At 33.0% G+C, this 18,287-nt stretch overlaps 1 protein-coding gene across 3 annotated transcripts; it reads left to right on the top strand.

The window, feature by feature from the left end:
- Positions 1-3,931: 3,931 nt before the first annotated feature.
- On the top strand, positions 3,932-17,382 carry LOC107004795 (phenylalanine--tRNA ligase beta subunit, cytoplasmic). 3 transcript variants are annotated; one of them, XM_015203159.1, is made up of 20 exons: positions 3,932-4,127; positions 4,221-4,276; positions 4,625-4,725; positions 4,864-4,993; positions 5,093-5,208; positions 9,373-9,439; positions 9,643-9,684; positions 9,754-9,795; positions 9,898-9,974; positions 10,779-10,905; positions 10,981-11,148; positions 11,611-11,739; positions 11,840-11,941; positions 12,634-12,765; positions 14,247-14,321; positions 14,794-14,901; positions 16,184-16,279; positions 16,368-16,451; positions 16,861-16,933; positions 17,025-17,382. In XM_015203159.1, exons 1-19 carry the CDS (start codon positions 4,070-4,072, stop codon positions 16,927-16,929), a joined length of 1,779 nt encoding a protein of 592 aa, XP_015058645.1. In that variant the 5' UTR covers positions 3,932-4,069; the 3' UTR covers positions 16,930-16,933; positions 17,025-17,382. The 3 variants fall into 3 exon arrangements, with proteins under 3 accessions (XP_015058645.1, XP_015058636.1, XP_015058654.1); XM_015203150.1 differs by having other exon boundaries at positions 16,861-16,941; XM_015203168.2 differs by having other exon boundaries at positions 4,042-4,127; positions 4,601-4,725; positions 16,861-16,941.
- The last annotated feature ends 905 nt before the right edge of the window (positions 17,383-18,287 follow it).

The raw sequence follows: 18,287 nt of genomic DNA, 5'->3' as shown, positions 1-18,287 counted from the left end.
ATTCTTGAAAAATACATTTATAGATTTTTGTAGTATTCAGGTAACATAGCTAAATGGAGTTAATTGTTCTTCGATTAATATCAACTAGAGAAAATAAAAAACTACAAACTGATTTGGCCCTATTTTTTTCAATTTTTTAGATATTTATTATTAAAAACTTGAAAATTGGGAATGGATATTGTTGAATTGAAGATAAGCATCTAGTTTTGGTAACAAAATTCACGTGAGAATTAAGAATTAAAGAGTTGTCTGGATTCTAAGCGAAGAATTTGTATTATTTTTTTGTGTTAATTTTAGATTTGATATTTAAATAGGAAATTGAATCGTGTCGAATGAGGATATTGAATTGTATAGAAATTATTATAATAAAAAAACGGTGGGAAGAAAATGAAGAAATCAGAAAAGTGTATTAAGCTTATAGAAGGAATATTCCGTTAAAATCATTGAAAAAGGAAATTAATGGTTTGACCTTGTGCCATTTTCATCTTAATCATTTTTTGGGCTTATTTGATCGGGAATAAGTTATTATGAACTATTATAATAGATTTTAGAATAAGTTATTTGTAAAGGGAACAAGTTATTCTGAGCTATTACATTAGATTTTAGAATAAGTTATTTGTAATTTATTTTGTCAAAAATATGAAATAAATTTAATAAATTAACAATGTATATGATTATATCCTTCATATTGATTGAGGTCTTTAAAAAATATCAAGCATATATTAAATTCTTAAAAATAGATTTATGCTACTTTTATAGTATTCGATTGAAATAGCTTAGTGGAGTTAATTGTTCTTGAATAACCGTCGACTAGAAAAAAAATAACGAATTTATTTGACCATTCCATTTTTGAATTTTTAAATCTTTTTAAAGTTATTTTGTAAATTGAATTTATTGGTTAGAACTTACTTAAGCTAATACGAATATAGATTGACGATGACGACATCTAAGATGGAGTGTTCATTCAGAAATAAAAATTATGAATCAATAATACACAAGAAGAAATGATGTTTGATCTTTAGAAAAAGAAACACATAGTTATTAGGATATATTATAACAAAAAAAATAATTTTGAAAGGTAAGTTAGTTCAAACGTAAATGCAAGAAACGAAAAAAAAATGATTTCAAAGTATTCATTTCTTTTTGTGTGCCAAAAAAATTAAGAGGATTAGCACTAGTGAGGAGTAACATAATAAGTACTTGTATTTTAAAAATTGAGAATTTTTTGAAATCACTTTTTTAACTTCATGAAATATACATAAAATCTGTGTACACTCTTTTTTATTCGATCTCTATTTTTAAGATTAAACAAAATATATTTTTGTTATCGCGCAAAGATTAACTATATTTAAAAATTTATTGACACTCTCTAAAGTCACTATTGCTCCATAAATTTATCTTACAAAATTTATATTGTTGTCTGCTGATTCTTCTTATTGGTGTTATTAATTATTCTTGCGGTTGTTTTTTAAAATAAAAATAAATAAATTGTTTTATCGTAAATGTGAATCGTTTCAAGCGAAAGATGTATCAAAAGATTTGAAACATCGAGAGAATTTAATATTTGAAATCTAGGATTGTTTAGAGGAGATTTTGAGTTGATCGAGATTAAATAGTCTATAATAATGTCTACTTCATATATAGTTAAACTATATTTATTTTATTGTGTATATCATAATGTATAATTAATATATAATTATATATAGGTACACCATAATGTATAGTCAGAGTATACTTTCTATCTGAGGCAGACCCACTTTTGAGGGTGTGGGTGAACGTGCACCCGTTCCCTTCGATATATATATATTTTTGTATATATACATTTATATAATGAAAATTAAGAAATATATAACTGAGTGTGCACCCTAAGACATATAAGTTGAGTTGGTGTAGTGATCAAACACCCGATCGTTGGCATCATTGCAACTTGATGATCGTGAATTTGAGTCTTATTGTTGTTTTCTTTTTGAAAAAATAATTTTTTTCAAAAAAGAGATAATAATTCTTTTTGTAAATTTTAATTTTTTTTTTTCCAAAAAAAGGGTTAGTAAAAAAGCCTCAAGCGAGACTCGAACTAGCAACCTTAGAGTGTACACCAAGGGTCGGTACCATAAAATTTTAGAGTGAATTATGCTCGATTTTTTTAATTCTATATTTATATATACACTCGATTTCATACTTGTTTGACAATTTTTTTGATAAAGTGTCGTTGCTTCATTAACTCACATTCGACTTTAATAGTGTCTCCGCCGTCTTCCAATCCTAGGTTCGCCTTTGCTTTCTATGACTTTTGGCAAGCTATAGTATAGTCAGTGTATAGCTCATATATAGCTTGGCACGATATATTGCATACTCAATGTATACTTAATATAACTTTTGACAGTCTATAATGTATAGTTAGTATATAACTCATATATATTTACGCTTTGCATACTTGATGTATATTTTTCATGACTTTTGACAAGCTTTAATATATAGTTAGTGTATAACTCATACATATATACGCTATATTCTATAGTCAGTGTATGTTTCCTATGACTTTTGTTTATTAATTATGTAAGAAAAACATGTCTATATAATTTTATAATTAAACATTTTTTGTATATATTTGAAACTAGCCCTGATTATTTTACTATAATATAAAAAAATGTTAACAAAGAGAAAAGTAATTATTTTCAGTTATTGTCTAGTTTTGGATAATATATTTTTATTTTTTGATATTTCAACCATAGAAAGGTAGCATGTATTTTATTATACAGAAAAATATCAAAAATATTATATTAAACTATGTGATAGAATGTTATCAATTAATAGTTTGGTCTAAAAACATATTTGACATCAATATTTTTTATTCAAAAATATCTTTACGATTAATAGTTTGGTAAAAAAAGGTATTTATTGTTACTTAATGGATCGAAAATTTCATCTTTTAAATAAGTAATTTTTTTCCTTTTAAACACATCTTATTCATAATAAAACATTACTCTTACTTTTAAAATTACTTGAACTAATAAAAATGTAGAAAATAATCTCCTCTTCTTAATTTCATTTTATCAATTAAAATATATTACCCTCTTTGACGAATAGTTTATGTCATGTGTTTAATTATTTTAGATTTATCCTCAATTCATTTAGATAACAGTAACTTTTTAATAATAAAATAAGCAATTTGAATTTATTTTTTCGAATTAATGTAGAATAAATATTTGTTAGTAAATAATATTACTGTAGAAAAAATATTTGGGTTTTAAAAACGTATTTTTGATCCATGAAGTAATAATAAAGATATTTTCTCGAATCAAATTATTAACCGAAGATATTTTTTGTTCAATTTCACATAGTTTGAATGTATTTTAATACTTTTTTCACTTATATTATATAACTGAGTTGTACGCAAATTGACATATTCGACTATATTAAATAAAATCTGTTAAAGTGATGATCACATTAATTAACATTTTTATATTAATTATTTATTTGATATGGGACTCACTTTATAATTTAAATGTCTATTTTATATTCGGTTTAATAATTTCATGATTACTTTCAACATTTCACTAATACAAAACTTTATCCTAAAAAAAATTATATATAGATATACAAATAGAAAACAAATCAATATTTTTATTTGAATTGGAGTTTTTTTAATGTTTTTTATCCTACTTTATTTGGATAAAATTAAATTAAATTAATAACAATTAGGTCACAATCAAAACAAACATTGTAGATATAATAACGATACAATACAATACAATGGATAATAATGATCCAAACATACTGTTATATGTTCATTTTTATTTTTTAAATAAATAATTAGAGGACATTTTTTATATTATAAAAACTAAAATGTAGGGTAGTTTTATTCACTTTCTACAAGTTTAGGGACCTTTATGCACTTTTCAGTAATATTTTGGTTTATGTAAAAGGAGATTGAATTACTCGTCTTCTTCACCTACTGTGCCGGAACCCTTGCCGCCTTCCATTTTTTGGCTCACCGGTTGCATCTGATCACCGGCCACCGCCGCCGCTGCCGCCGCCGTCGCCAATTTTCTCAGATTCAGGTGTCACCATGCCAACCGTTAGCGTTGGAAGAGACCTTCTGTTCGAAGCCCTTGGCCGTACTTACAGTAAGTTTCTCTCTTTATATACATCTCCTGCTCCGTATGAAAGTACTTTAAGCAGTTAGATTGAAAAAAAACTTTTTTTATATGAATTTTCAGCTGATGAAGAATTCGATGAATTGTGCTTTCAGTTTGGTATTGAGCTCGACGATATAGTAAGTACTACTGAACTTTGCATATCTCACACATGAAGAAATGTTGTTCTCTTTGTTTTGTATGCTTTGTGTAATTGAAACACTCCCTCTGTCACATTTGATAGCTTCCTATTGTATAAAAACTTGTTATTTTAGTAAAGTTGTTTGTGGTTTTCCAAGTATGTAAACTTTATATGCAGTAAGTTGTGAATTGAGCAAATTTGATGCTGCTTTTATACTTTGGACCAGTAGTATTTGGGGATGTCAGGAGTAATTTTTATAGTCGTTTTATCTCTTCAGATAATTTGCTTGATTCATGTATTTGGTTGTTGGTTACCTATTCAGCTTATTGATGTGCGAAAAATGTAGACAACAGAAAAAGCAATACAGAGAAAAGAGAAGCATTTGGAGGAAGAGGGAGTGGAAGATGATGGAGAGACTATATACAAAATTGAAGTTCCAGCAAACAGGTGGTTTTGCCTGCTTTTCATAAGATATTGAGATTTTGATTATGCTTTTAGTATTTGAGTTGCACTTAGTTTAGTTTAGTGGATGGAGTGGTGTTGCTTAGAAATGTTTTAATGTCTTCATTCAAACTGGTATTGCAGATATGATTTGCTTTGTCTTGAAGGACTAGCGCAAGCTCTTCGAATATTTAATGGACTTGACCCGATCCCAACATATAAGGTGGCGAATATTGGTAAAGAATCTATGCTTGAAATGCGTGTGAAAACAGAGGTACTACTTGCTAAAGTTATGTCTGTGTTAAGTATTTTTACAACCATTAAATGTGGTAAAGAAACTATATTGCATTGACATGTGTCTTTCCCTGTCTAGACATCCAAGATTCGTCCATATGTTGTATGTGCTGTTTTAAGAGGTGTAACATTTGATGAGGCTAAGTACAATAGCTTCATTGAACTACAAGATAGGCTGCATCAAAACATTTGCAGGTATTACTAGAATATAAGAAGAATTTGAAATTTCTATTTACCTTTTCTTTTTCAACTGAATTTTTTATTGTTGAGACATAATATAATTCACTGGGTGTGTTGTTGTTGTTGAGACATAATACAATTCACTGGCTATGTTGTTGTTGTTGAGACATAATATAATTCACTGTCTATGTTGTTGTTGTTGAGACAAAATATAATTACCTATGGCCCTAAGCTTTCAATCTAATGGTAAGAGCGCAATGTGGGTTAGGTGCACGTGGTTCAGACCATGCTATGAACAAAAAGCTTGGCATTTAAGTGGAGAAAGATATAGGGATGGGCTTACTCTTCCGAGCTCCGAATGCACCATTAGCCCTTAAGATGTTCTGAATTATATAAGAAAATTAAGTGATAAAAATTGTACTCGTTCTAATATAATGAGATGATCTCCCACTTCAATATGATAATAGATCTGTCAAAAATGTTGGGCTCAAACATCATTACCATAGAAAAAGATCTCCTATGCTTGGCCCAAGAACAAGAATCAAGCCACATGTGACATGGCGTGCTGAGACATTATATAACTAAGTGATTAAAATGTGTGCACCTTAGAAACTTAAGCTTAGATGAGATGGTTGCACAATTCAACACCTATCAAACTCTTTTAGTTTCTTTGGTTTTGTCAAATCTTGCTAAATGACATCTTGAAGCATGTCGGATCACTAGAAGGGTGTAATTCTTATATTCTCTTTTTCATCTTTTTTGTTTCGGCTGTAAAAATTCTGCAAACCTTTGTACTTATGCAGTATACTCTTAGTAGGCGCTTGGACATGCGATTTCATCTCGTGTTTTCAAAAAATCATGAGATGAAATCAAGACATGCAATTTCATCTTATGATTTGAAATCATGAGATGAAATCCCGAATTCTCCAAAAAGTTTAATTTGAGAATTTCATATTCCGATTTCACATTTTTCCAATACAAAAATTGATCTACAAGTTTATATTTAGTAAAAAAAATCCACCATTTTGTATCTACCAACTATTTATTTATATGAAAACAAAATATATAGTTGATATTATGCTCTTATCAATCTTTAAACCATATATATCAGATATAACTAATTACTTCCTGGTTTAGCATTGGAAGGACTTTTATCTTTTTCTTCTTTTTGTAAATATGGTTTTTTGGTACTACCAAAGTACTGACTGAAATACAATGTTACTAGTGTCAAAAAAGATATAACTAATTACTCCCACCAGCATAGATATTATTTGTTTACACAAAGCTATCTCATTTGTGTTACATGTCTATTTAGTAATTCTTTACAAAGAAGTCATTTTTGTTGGTAGGTAAACGTTTCATGTTCAATTTTTACTTTATTGTTGAACTAAAGTTCGATCAATAAAAGTTGTATTTTTTTAAGAGTAGCTGTGTGATAGTGTATTACACTTTTGTTATGAACATTTACTTATTTGGTAAGCTTGTATAAAACTTTAGGGCGATTTTGATAATTTTCTGTTACTTGCTTTTTTTTTTTTAATGTTTATGAGCAAAAAATACTACTTAAAAATCCAAATTGCATGTCCAACAGAATTTGGACTTCATCTCATATGATTTCATATCATGTTTTCATCTCGCATATCCAAATGGGTCCTTAGCTCTCACGGGAATCAATGAGTAGATAATAGATGAATTTTCCTGAACTTATGTGAGCATATGATGCTTTTGTACATGGCTGGATACTGTTCAGTTATTCTTTTTACTTTTATGGGAATTGACTTGTAAAGAAATTATTTAGAAACCTTAGCTTGTTCAGTAAATGGGACTAGACATGGATTACTTTAATCATGCGTGTTAACTTATTTGTCGCAATAAAAAGTCCAGCACACATTTTGTGGACAATATGGAAAGAGAGGAACTCAAGACATTTTGGAGATACTAACAAATTCCATTCTAAAGAACAGGATGAATTTTATTAGTTTGTTCTTTTTTGGTGTAAACATAATTTATTTGGGGGGGGGGGGGGGAGGGAGTATGAGATTTATTAGATTTAATTGGTATAGTGTAAAGATTACAAATCTGGTAGGAGTTACCTTTCTAAAGATAATGGAGTTATTTTTTCAAGGTCTTTTAGAGCTTATGGGCTAAGAAATGCAATTTATTTCACCTTGTTGAGAGTATAATTTAATAATAAATGTGTGCTCTCTCTGACAATTTAAGCTACAACACACGTCAATGAGTGCTCACATCATTATTTTGGGATAGTCATACAACATATCTCATATCTTGTACAAACAATGCACAATTTATATTTTGAGTAGTTATTTTTTCAATTTATTTTTTTGAGTTTATGGGGGATAAGAAATGCAATTTATTTCATCTCAACAAGAACATAAGTCATTATTTTAGCTTAGGCATAAGGCATGTCTCTATCTTGCACTAAAACTGCACCATCTATTTTCTACTGCACCAATTTCATTTATTTGACCTACTTTCCCTCTTGGTCCATAAAAAGGACCTTTTTCTTTTAGCAACTTTTTAGGTTCAACTTTCTACATGACATTTTTAAGCCCACAAGATTAAAGAGTATTTTGGTACATTTGGCCGATCTTTAATTTCAGACCACAAAATTTAAAAGTCTTCTTTACTTTCTTAACTTATGTACCAAGTTAAAACATGTCACTCAATTTGAAATGGAGGGAGTAATATTTTTGAGATGGGAGAATATATAAGTTGCACACTAGACTTAATTGAAAAATTCATTTACACACTTTTTTTTTTTCTTGAGAAAGTTAGCATATAGCAATACACCAGTGGTGTACTTCAGTAGTAATTACATCAGGAATATACAATAAGCAAAACCAAAAGATTTATCATCTATATCCCTCCTAAACTATCTAAATAGTGAGTAATAACCTCTACCTCTTTGGGGAGGACATGGTTACACCAATCTAAAAAGTGAGTAATAGCCTCCACCACTTTGGGGAGAACACGGTTACACCAAAAATAAAGGGTTATAAGTCGGTTCAACTTCGTACTATGGAAATGAATGCTCTTGTTTTCTAAGCATCTCTGGTTCCTTTCCTTCCAATTGTCCACAAGATGCAAGTAGGGACAATCTTCCATCTCTCCTTGTGACCTGATATATTCCTTTCTCTATTCCAGCATGCTAGAAAATCTAAATTGTATCTTGGCATGAACCAGCTGATGCCCCTCATATTCAAGAAGACTTGCCACAATTTCTTGGTCCCTCTGCAAAGGAGGAAGAGATGGTTTGTTGTCTCTGTTTCTATTTCACAAAAAAACACCTGGAGCATAACTGTCTTCCCCTTTTCATTAGATTGTCCTGAGTTAGTACTGCTTCCCTAGCTACCAACCAGATAAAACAAGCCACGTTGTGAGGTACATTAATTTTCCATGTCATCTTCTAAGGCCACATGTTAACGTGCATCATAAACAACCTATTAAATTCCTGTTCTCCATTTTATACTGAAATAAAGAAGACACAGCTAAAACCTGACAAGAAAATTGATTATCAGAAAGCATTAATGGAAGAAGACTATAGTCATTTAGCAATGTCTGATTTTTCATGTTTTTTAATAAAAGATTCAACTTTGTTGAATAATGATTGTTGTAGATCTAGATTCAAGTGGGTTTAATGGGAAAGGAAAACAGGTGGAGAAAAACAAACTTGAAAATACTGACGGAAATAACAATCTTTCTTGAGCCTTCAACTTTATCAAAAAAGAAAAATAACAATCTTTCTCGAGTCAGTTTGCACACACTTTGATCATTACACTAGGTGCTTGCCACCTCCCACCAGGACACACCCCATTACAACAAAATGGGAAGAAATCACATAATAGTCTTGCCACTATTGGAATTTAAACCCTGATCTCCCATAGTTTTCATCCACTTACGGACCACTACTCCACAACCTTGGATGGTGGTGGACTGGTGGTGGTGACAGTACTGCTTCTTCTGTTTCTTCTTCTTCTTCTTATTCTTATTATTATTATCATTATTGCTGTTGATGAATTGTTTACCATGAGCAGTATCCATACAAACTACTTCGAGTATTTTGGGGAATCACGTCTTTATTATCTGAAAGAGTCCTGTGTATGTTTTCTCTTGCTTACGCTTAGGTAGGGTGTTTATTCTCCTTTTTGGTTTTTATAGGCGAAGAACCTTGGTGGCAATTGGTACCCATGACCTAGATACAATTGAAGGACCTTTCACGTATGAGGTATATGCAAGTTGTTATACCTAGCTTCCTTTAAAGTTATTCCCCTGTTTTTTAACCTTCAAAGTTATTCCTGTATTTGGTTGGCTCCAAATTGGAGGGACAGACTGATTTTTCCTTTAAAAATCTGATTCTTGTGTACTGCATTCTTTTCCCTATGTAGTTTAAGATGGTGGATGTTTAAACTTTTTCCCCTTTAATTTCAGGCTTTGCCTCCTGCTGAAATAAATTTTGTGCCATTGAAGCAGGTAATTCTTTTATTTTAGCAGTTGTCTTATGGTGTTGTTTAAGCTGATATTGTGTGGTTATTTTTTCAGACCAGAAACTTCAGAGCTGATGAGCTGATGGAATTTTACAAAGTGAGTTACAACTTATCCTTTTATTCTTCATCTGTATTGTTGTTCTTATCCACTATTTGCACATTAAGGACATCTCTAACACATCACTGCACTGATTTACAGTCGGATTTGAAGCTGAAGAAGTTTCTACACATAATCGAGAATTCACCCGTGTACCCTGTTATATATGATTGTAAAAGGTATCCAGTCTACGAATGGGCCGTTCCGTTTGGAGCTATTTTACTGCATTTATTTGCTTCATTGCATGCTTAATGACCTATGTGCCTTTTTAGATTAAGTAATACTTTTATCTATAATAATGTTTGGAAACAAAAAGCTAGTTGAAAGACATGAGCGAGGGTGTTGTGGTTGGAAGAAGGCGATTTAAACACAATTCTCTTGTAGAATAACAAGCTGAAAACAGAGTCATTCAATAGATTCCTTTGAAGTGGGAAGGGAAGTGCACGAGGGGGTGGAGGGGACATAAGAGTCGACTTAGGTTTCTAGATCGTTAGGAAGCATGGTGGAGACCAAAATTGGGGTTATGGGAGGAAAAGAAGGGGTGGTTGGAGAGGGAGATGGGGGAAGAGGAGGTGAGGGAGGCAATGATTTATTGTGTGGTGGGTAAAGCATTGGGGCGAATGGGTTCATGTTAGCATTCTTTTGGCAGGGTTCGGATACATTTAAAGGTGAGGTAATGCACCTATTTGGGAGTTTCATTAGGGGATAGAGTTTGAAAGGAGTCTAAGGAGTCTTGATGCATCTTTTATTATCATCATTCCTATAAGGGAAGGAACAATGAGGATCAAGAATTATAGACTTATTATTCTAGTGGCCAGTGGGTAACATCTATGAGATAATTTATAAGGTGCTTTCTGTTAGACTAAAGAAGGTTCCGGACGAGATTATGTCTACTCCCCAAAATGCTTTTGTTGAGTGGCAGATTCTTGATGAAGTTTGGCCACTATCTTTCTACAACTCATTAGTCACTCTCTGTTCTGCAGGACTGTTTTGTCTTTACCCCCCATTATTAATGGTGCACATTCAGCCATTTCGCTGAAAACAAAGAACGTGTTTATAGAATGTACAGCCACAGATTTGACGAAGGCCAACATTGTTCTGAACACGATGGTTGGAGCTAGAAGTTCATTTTCTTTTCCTCCTTCGGTTTGCTGGGACTCTAACTAATTAGTATATTGTATCTAGGTAACTATGTTTTCAGTGTACTGTGAGCGGAAGTTTGAAGTTGAACCAGTTAAAGTTACATATCCTGATGGAAAATCGTATGTTTGTCCCGATCTTTCAATCTACAACATGAATGTGCCTTTGTCCTACATTACTGGCATCATTGGAGTTAAATTGCCGGAGGATAAGGTATTATAGAAATTTTCGTTCATTCTCTATTCTTATCTCTTTTCATGTATACAGTAGTTTCTCTCATTTTATCATCTTAGCTTCATGACAAATTGATAATTATGATATTAATAACTAATCCTAATCAAGAAAGTTTTTTAAGTTTGTAGTTCCTTTGAATTGCTTTTCCATGTCTTGGATGTGCTTTAGAAAGTAGCATCAAACGTGAGGCTACAGTATGATTTTGATCCACTGGCTTAGTGTTTGGACATCCCATGCACTAATGGTACTTTTATTGGCTTTAATAACATCGCCACTTCAGAATTTTCTGTACATTGTTTAAATGCTACTTCAAAATTTGTGGCAGTAGTTGCTTGTCTCTTTGTGCTTTTATGTGATGAACCTGTGTTGCATTTCTGCTGTATTATTCTGTAGTAGAAAAGAAGATGGAAATTTTTCTTTAGACGCTAAACAACATTTCAGGTGGCTAGTTTGTTGCATAAAATGCAATTGCGTGCAGAGAAATCTGTATCAGAAGATAAAGAAGTCAAGTTTGTTGTATCTGTTCCTCCCACAAGAAGTGACGTTCTTCATCCATGTGATGTAGCGGAGGTATTTGTTTTGATGCATCACTGCTTATAGTTACCATCCCACCATAGCTTTTCTGTCTTTGTTCTTATATGGATTCAACTTCTCTATCCTTTTGCTGAAGGATGTTGCAATTGCTTATGGCTACAATGAGATCCCAAAGAGAAAACCTGCATCTTTGAATCCTTTACCTCTCAGTCAATTCAGTGATCTTATTCGTACAGAGGTAATGTGCTTATACACTTCTGTGTTGTTCAGATTGCTAACACGGACTTCTGGCGGTCATGGACATTTATGTCTTTGACGAAGGGAGCATCGCTTTCCATTGTGTTCCTCTGTACTCTGTAGTCTCTGCTACATGTGATTTTTAATAAAATTGTTTCTTCTCTTGATGTTGACTCGTACTTGGGAATGGTACTATAGTTTGGGATCTTAGGAGTTGGTTAAACAGTCTTTAGCCTTTCATTCAGTTCTACGCTTCTAGCCAGGAAGATGATTGGGGGGGGGAGGGGGGAGGAGTTTCAATATGTCAATTTTAACCCCTTCCTGTGCTAAACATCCGTTCTTCATTTATTTTTTTGATCAGGTACTTCCCTTCTTTGTTTGTTCTTTTTGAATTTTGGACTTCAATATTGAAGTCCTCCTATTAAGATATCTTCATAGAATGATGAGGTGGATAATTGATGCCTATCGGTGTTGTCTTATTGGACTATATGAAATTCAGTTTTTCAACTGCAACTTAGGTATTGAAGTATTCTGTGGTAGTCAAAGAATTTTTCAAAAAAGAACTAACTTGTGATTTTCTTCCTAGTGAAGTTGTCCTGACTCCTGTGTGTGTATACTTAATTGCATTCTTGATTCTCAAATTATTTTTGATACTTTTGCTTCCCATCTAACTTAATGTCTTTTCTGATTTAGATTGCAATGACTGGTTATACTGAGGTGTTAACATGGATCTTGTGTTCCAAGAAAGAAATTTTCTCCATGTTGAACCGTGAAGAGGATAATTCTGCTGTGACCATTGCTGATTCTCGTACGTCTGAATTTGAGGTGACTCTGCTCTGTCCCCCAAAAAATAAGTTGTCAATCTACTCTATGGCCCCCTGCCAGAAATCCATTATTGCATGGTTTAGTTGATTAGGAAGAATAATATTTAGCTTTCACTTTTAATATTGTTCTTGATTTAAAAGATGACATTTAATGTAAAATCTGGTGCATGTGCAACGAGATAAATAGAAGGCTGATTAAAACACAACAGTTTATATCAGTTGCTTTATGCAGTGTCTTGGTGGGCTAAGATGTCCTTTCCCCCCAAATGACCATATTACCCTCAAAGATGTAAAAATAGCCAGATGGAGATCCTCAAATATCTTTTGGGCCGTGGGCCTGTTTGACATGATATCTTTTGGGCCGTGGGCCTGTTTGACATGATTTGCATGGATCTCCTACAAAGTAATTTGGTACTTGGCACTGGACCTGTTAGGCTTTTAACAATATGATGCAAATAAGAATGTTCTTGAGGCTGACCCAATCTGGAGTTTACTAGACAAGCCATTTTTGGGGGCACATGGTTGATAGCGGCTGATTTGCTTTCTGCCCACTCCATGGTCTGATGGCTTCCCCTCCTAAGATAAGGGTGGCTAGATAAGGGTGGCTCAACTAAAGGCCGTGTGCACGTCACACATTATGAGGACTTGTTTCAAAAGAATTGACTTTGGTTATGCAAATGATGGGAGATATCAAAGCAATAACACACAAAAAGGCAATATACTAGTACACTTGGACAATTACTAGTAACCAGCTAAACCTAGGCAATCAAGCGAACAACATGTCTCTTCCCTAGAAAAAGGAGAAAGTACTCCGCAGAGGTAGTTATGGTAGACTAAGTTGCTCGGACTTGGGTGCGGATCTAAAGGTTGGGTCCTTCATGATCTATTTCTTAAGATTCAGTGATATGGATCCATGTGTGGATAAGGCTGCGGGAATTCGCTTGAAAATAATTAGAATATCTAAAAATGGAGCTATAAAACTAGAATTATAAGATATTATGTGGAGAACTTGAGGAGAATCCTAGAAGGAGATCAAAGGAAAAGGAGTGACAGAGAAATTTCTATATAAAAGGTATTCCATTTCCTTCAATTTCACCTTAGCTTTTGTATTGATTACAGAAATTATTAAAATCGTCCAGACTTTCCCCATCGATTTTGGTCAAAGTACCCAAAATTGGTTGACCAAATCGGACACAGATCCCACACCCACACCCACGTTGTGTCACAAGGGTGCGACACTTCTTTACGTGATGATAAAGTCCTTTTTGTTGTGACCCCTTTGTTTAGTCTAGTAATTTTTTTGATTACCTACTTAAAAGAGATACTGCTTTGTGTAATCGTTCTGTTGTCGTTGATTTTGATTTAATTAAATGCAAACTGCAAACCTTTTTAATTGATATATAGTTGCAGCTTTCTTCTACTTGCATATTTATTCTTGTTATGTATCAAATGCTGGTAATTGAAACAGCTCTTACTTTACAGGTTGTTCGGCCTTCTCTCATGCCTGGACTATTGAGAACTGTGGGCCATAATAAGGACCATCCAAAGCCTATAAAGGTAATTGAGGACAACTAACTTCTGCATGGTTTCACCTGCCATTTACTTTACCACTGACTTTATTGCTTCAACTGTGAAGTAAGCTCAAGATTGCAATTAGTGACAGTTGTAGAAAATAGCATTTCTCACCAAGTCGTCTAATAGACTATATTTTCTGCCTGACCTTGTGAGCTATTTAAATTTTTTCGGAGGGAAATAGGCTATAATAAGCTTAAGTATGTGGGAGATGTATGTTTAACAACAAGTGAAGGGAGTTTCTGCTTTAATTATAAGTGACATTTGTTAGTTAGTACTACTTTGCTATTTCCAAGTATTAAGCTGTGTGATCATCTTGTTACCATCATGCATATTTCTGTCATTGCTACTGTTTTGGTGTAGTTACTGCCTTGAATTTTTATTTCTTTTGCCAATCCTTTTGTGAGTGACTTCTGCATGTTAAATTTTATGTCTTATTTCCATTTTTTGTTTGCAGATTTTTGAAGTTGGTGATATAGTCCTCTTAGATGATACAAAAGATGTTGGCGCAGTAAACCGTCGCCACCTTGCTGCTCTGTATTGTGGAGCAAACTCAGGATTTGAGGTACAGATTTACCAATTTGTAGCTCGTATAGTGGTAGTTTAGTAGTTCTACACCGTGAAATCTCCTTGGATGTGAACTATTTGAAATATATATGGACACTCTCTGTAGCATCTGCTGCACATTACAAGTTCCAGTTGGAATATGTATTGTAATTTGGACAGATATTTACTTGTAAAGGAAGCTCTGTTCTAGGTCTCTACTTTTTTCTTCATGGAGAGCTGATTGCAGGTGTAAGTTTAAAATGGAAAGGCTGTTGGGTATATGAAAATAGTCGACTGCCTCGATCATGAAAGTTATTTTCATATGAGAGCTGGACCTAATTATGAAGTGACCTCTGCCATCCGGTCCCTACAGATCCCCTTTTGGTCTTCCTCTCAGGGTGACCCATTTCCTGTTGTGCCCTCTGTTGCAATAAGAATGCCCTACTTCCCTTTATGATCTTCCCTAATAGCTTGTCCTTTCTTTAACTGGATTTTATTTACTTCCTCCATGTCCTTTCAAAGTTTTGTGACATTTTTAGTTGAGTTCTCTTGTACAAATGATTGTTAAAACACTTATTTACCAAATTCAATATAATAATCGGTTCAAGCATTTAGTTCTCAATTCTTGTGCTTTTTTTTGGATAAAGTAAGTGGTATTAGTAACAGCATCAAGAAGATGCAAGAATTACAAGATATGGCGTTTGAGCTTACAATAACTTTCTGGCTAACTAAACAAACTATCTTAGGCAGAACTAGTGAGTTCATTGCATCCTGAAGTTGTACTGCATTTACAGCTGGATACAACTTGGACCAACTAAACAAATATACAATACGCCTAGCCTTCAAAATGCCTAAAGCAGTTGACTCCCACTCAAGTCTTGTGCTATTTAGAACTTAGAATAGGTTGCAAGTACTGCTCTCCTTTAGTAGAACTCTTTGTATGCACAGAGAGAGTTCTGGAGAAGTCCATCGTTAGCTTAGTTGGCAGAATGATTTCTTATCCTGCTTCAACATCAGTTGTGCTGTGATAATTTCTGCAAACTCTGAGCTTCTGCATCCACAACTACTATGTACACCTCTGGAGAGCAAGGACCAAACTTTGGAAGGTTCTTGAATAACATATATACTGCTAATTTTCTTATTGTGAAGTTCTACTATAAAAATATTTGGAGTTGAACTTGAATCTTCTGACTTCCAAGCAATGATTTGATTACTATCAGACTCCTATGTATAATTATATTAGTTCTATACCGTGCACTAGCTTCTAGGCACTCAAACATTTGACTCTTCACATTTTCCAGCTAATACATGGTCTAGTTGACAAAATCATGGAAGCAACCGGCACTAATTTTGTATCACCTGGAAACAGTACAGGCTACTATATAGAAAAATCAGAGGTAATTGTTTGCATTTTGCCAATTTGCTTGCTTTCATTTCATTATGAGTATTGCTCAGTGTGCTTATTTCTGTCTTAATGTGTCATAGGAGCCTGCATTTCTTCAGGGAAGACAAGCTAACGTTATTTATGGAGGAAAGCGAATTGGAACATTCGGCATTGTGCACCCTAAGGTATTCACTTATTATGCATTGATTTTGTATACATGTTCTAATTACTTCTATTTGCATTTTAAAGCATCTTGAGTTTGGTTAAGTCCTATATAATTCTTTTACCCTTCTTGTTAGGCTATAGGAAATCCGTATCTGCATTTTTCATTTGGATGCATGATTAAAATGTGCACGTGCATAGGTTTTACAGATCATTACAATGACCACCTCAAATAATGTCTTTGGAGTGTACAACCGATAGCAATTTCGGAACGACAATTATTAGCATGCCATAACAGCCTGATTCACCTAATAGTTTCCTCTTTAGACAGTTTGACTATCTACTGTTAATTGACACACGTTGAGGCCACCCGTAATAACCTGATTAGCAGATCCCGATTCCGGAGTTATATGTTTTGCCTTTTGGTTTCAGGTCCTCAAGGAGTATGACATTCCAGATGTCTGCTCCTTCCTGGAGCTTGACATGCAGAGTTTCCTATAGTCAGGTTTCACGGTACACTATAATTATACGCTCCCTTCTCGCTTTTCCTCCCCTTTTACCTGGAATAAATACACCTCTAATTTATGTTCTGCCAGAGCATCATCTACCATGCCTTTTTCGTCCTGGGAATTCTTTGTCGCGTTGGTTCCATGAAGTATTTATAAGTTCATTTATCAAACCGTGCTGCTTTTGAGGCTCCGGGGCCTTGAGCTGTTCGATTATGGTGACAATTTTTTGACAAACGTTGATACTTTGTAATTGAGGAAGAAAGATGATCCAACATTCATTTGGTTCACTTACTGTTTGACAGGAAATTCTCCCCTCCCAGGCAATATGTTTGATATCAACATTGAGATTATCATTGTCTGTTAGCTTAGTTAATTCTCTTTTTTGAGCAAACATAAGATTTTTTTTTTAAAAAAATGAAGCTGTTCACTTGTTTACCCCCTCCTATATATTTGAATGAATTATTTAATTTGGCATGAAAACTTTAATGTTTGATTAAACACTAGTGAATTATTAGATGTGGTTTGACTCATTATCATCAGTGTAAATAATTTGCTTCCTGAAGCTTTTACTTAAGTATAACCTTTATATAGCTATTTAGATCTAGTTAGCCAAAGGACTATGTTATAGTTTTATTCATTTCGTTTTAAAAGGAATGACCTAGTTTGATTTGACACGAAGTTTTAAAAAAACATAACAGACTTTTCAATTTTGTGGTTCAAAATTAAAGTTATATCAGACTATGTTATAGTTTTATTCATTTCGTTTTAAAAAGAATGACTTAGTTTGATTTGACACGAAGTTTTAAAAAAACATAATGGACTTTTCAATTTTGTGGTTTAAAATTAAAGTTATATCAAACGACCGACGTTTAATTTTGTGACATCCTATGTTACATGGAAAGGAGAAATCAAAATGTGGGTCATTTTTTTTCGAAACAGATTAAAAGCCGACTTGGATTGACTAAAGAAAGTAGTTTTTAAGTAAAAAAAAAAAAAAGAAAAGAAAGAAGAGTTCCTACTTTTGATTTTTAGTAATTTGTTCGAGTCACGTAAACTTATTTTTAACTTTTTCAAACACTCTCAAAGTCAAAAGCTAAAAATGACTTTAAAATATGTTTGACTAACTTGTAAGTCAGTCTAGGCCGACTCTAAATGAGAACATATGTCATTTTTTTTTAAACGGAAAAAGTGATAATTTTAAATGTTCCATAATTAAATAGTTGAAGGGCAAAAAACTAAAGTATATTTTGTACTGCTGTTATTATTTTGTTTCTTAGTTTATATTTTGTACTTTAGATTATTATTTTGTTTCTTAGTTTTTTATTATTATCACTGTTGTATCTTTTGCTT

This window comes from Solanum pennellii, chromosome 1 (genome assembly GCF_001406875.1).
Source record: "Solanum pennellii chromosome 1, SPENNV200".
Taxonomy (NCBI): domain Eukaryota; kingdom Viridiplantae; phylum Streptophyta; class Magnoliopsida; order Solanales; family Solanaceae; genus Solanum; species Solanum pennellii.
This window is presented reverse-complemented; position numbering and strand designations above follow the sequence as displayed.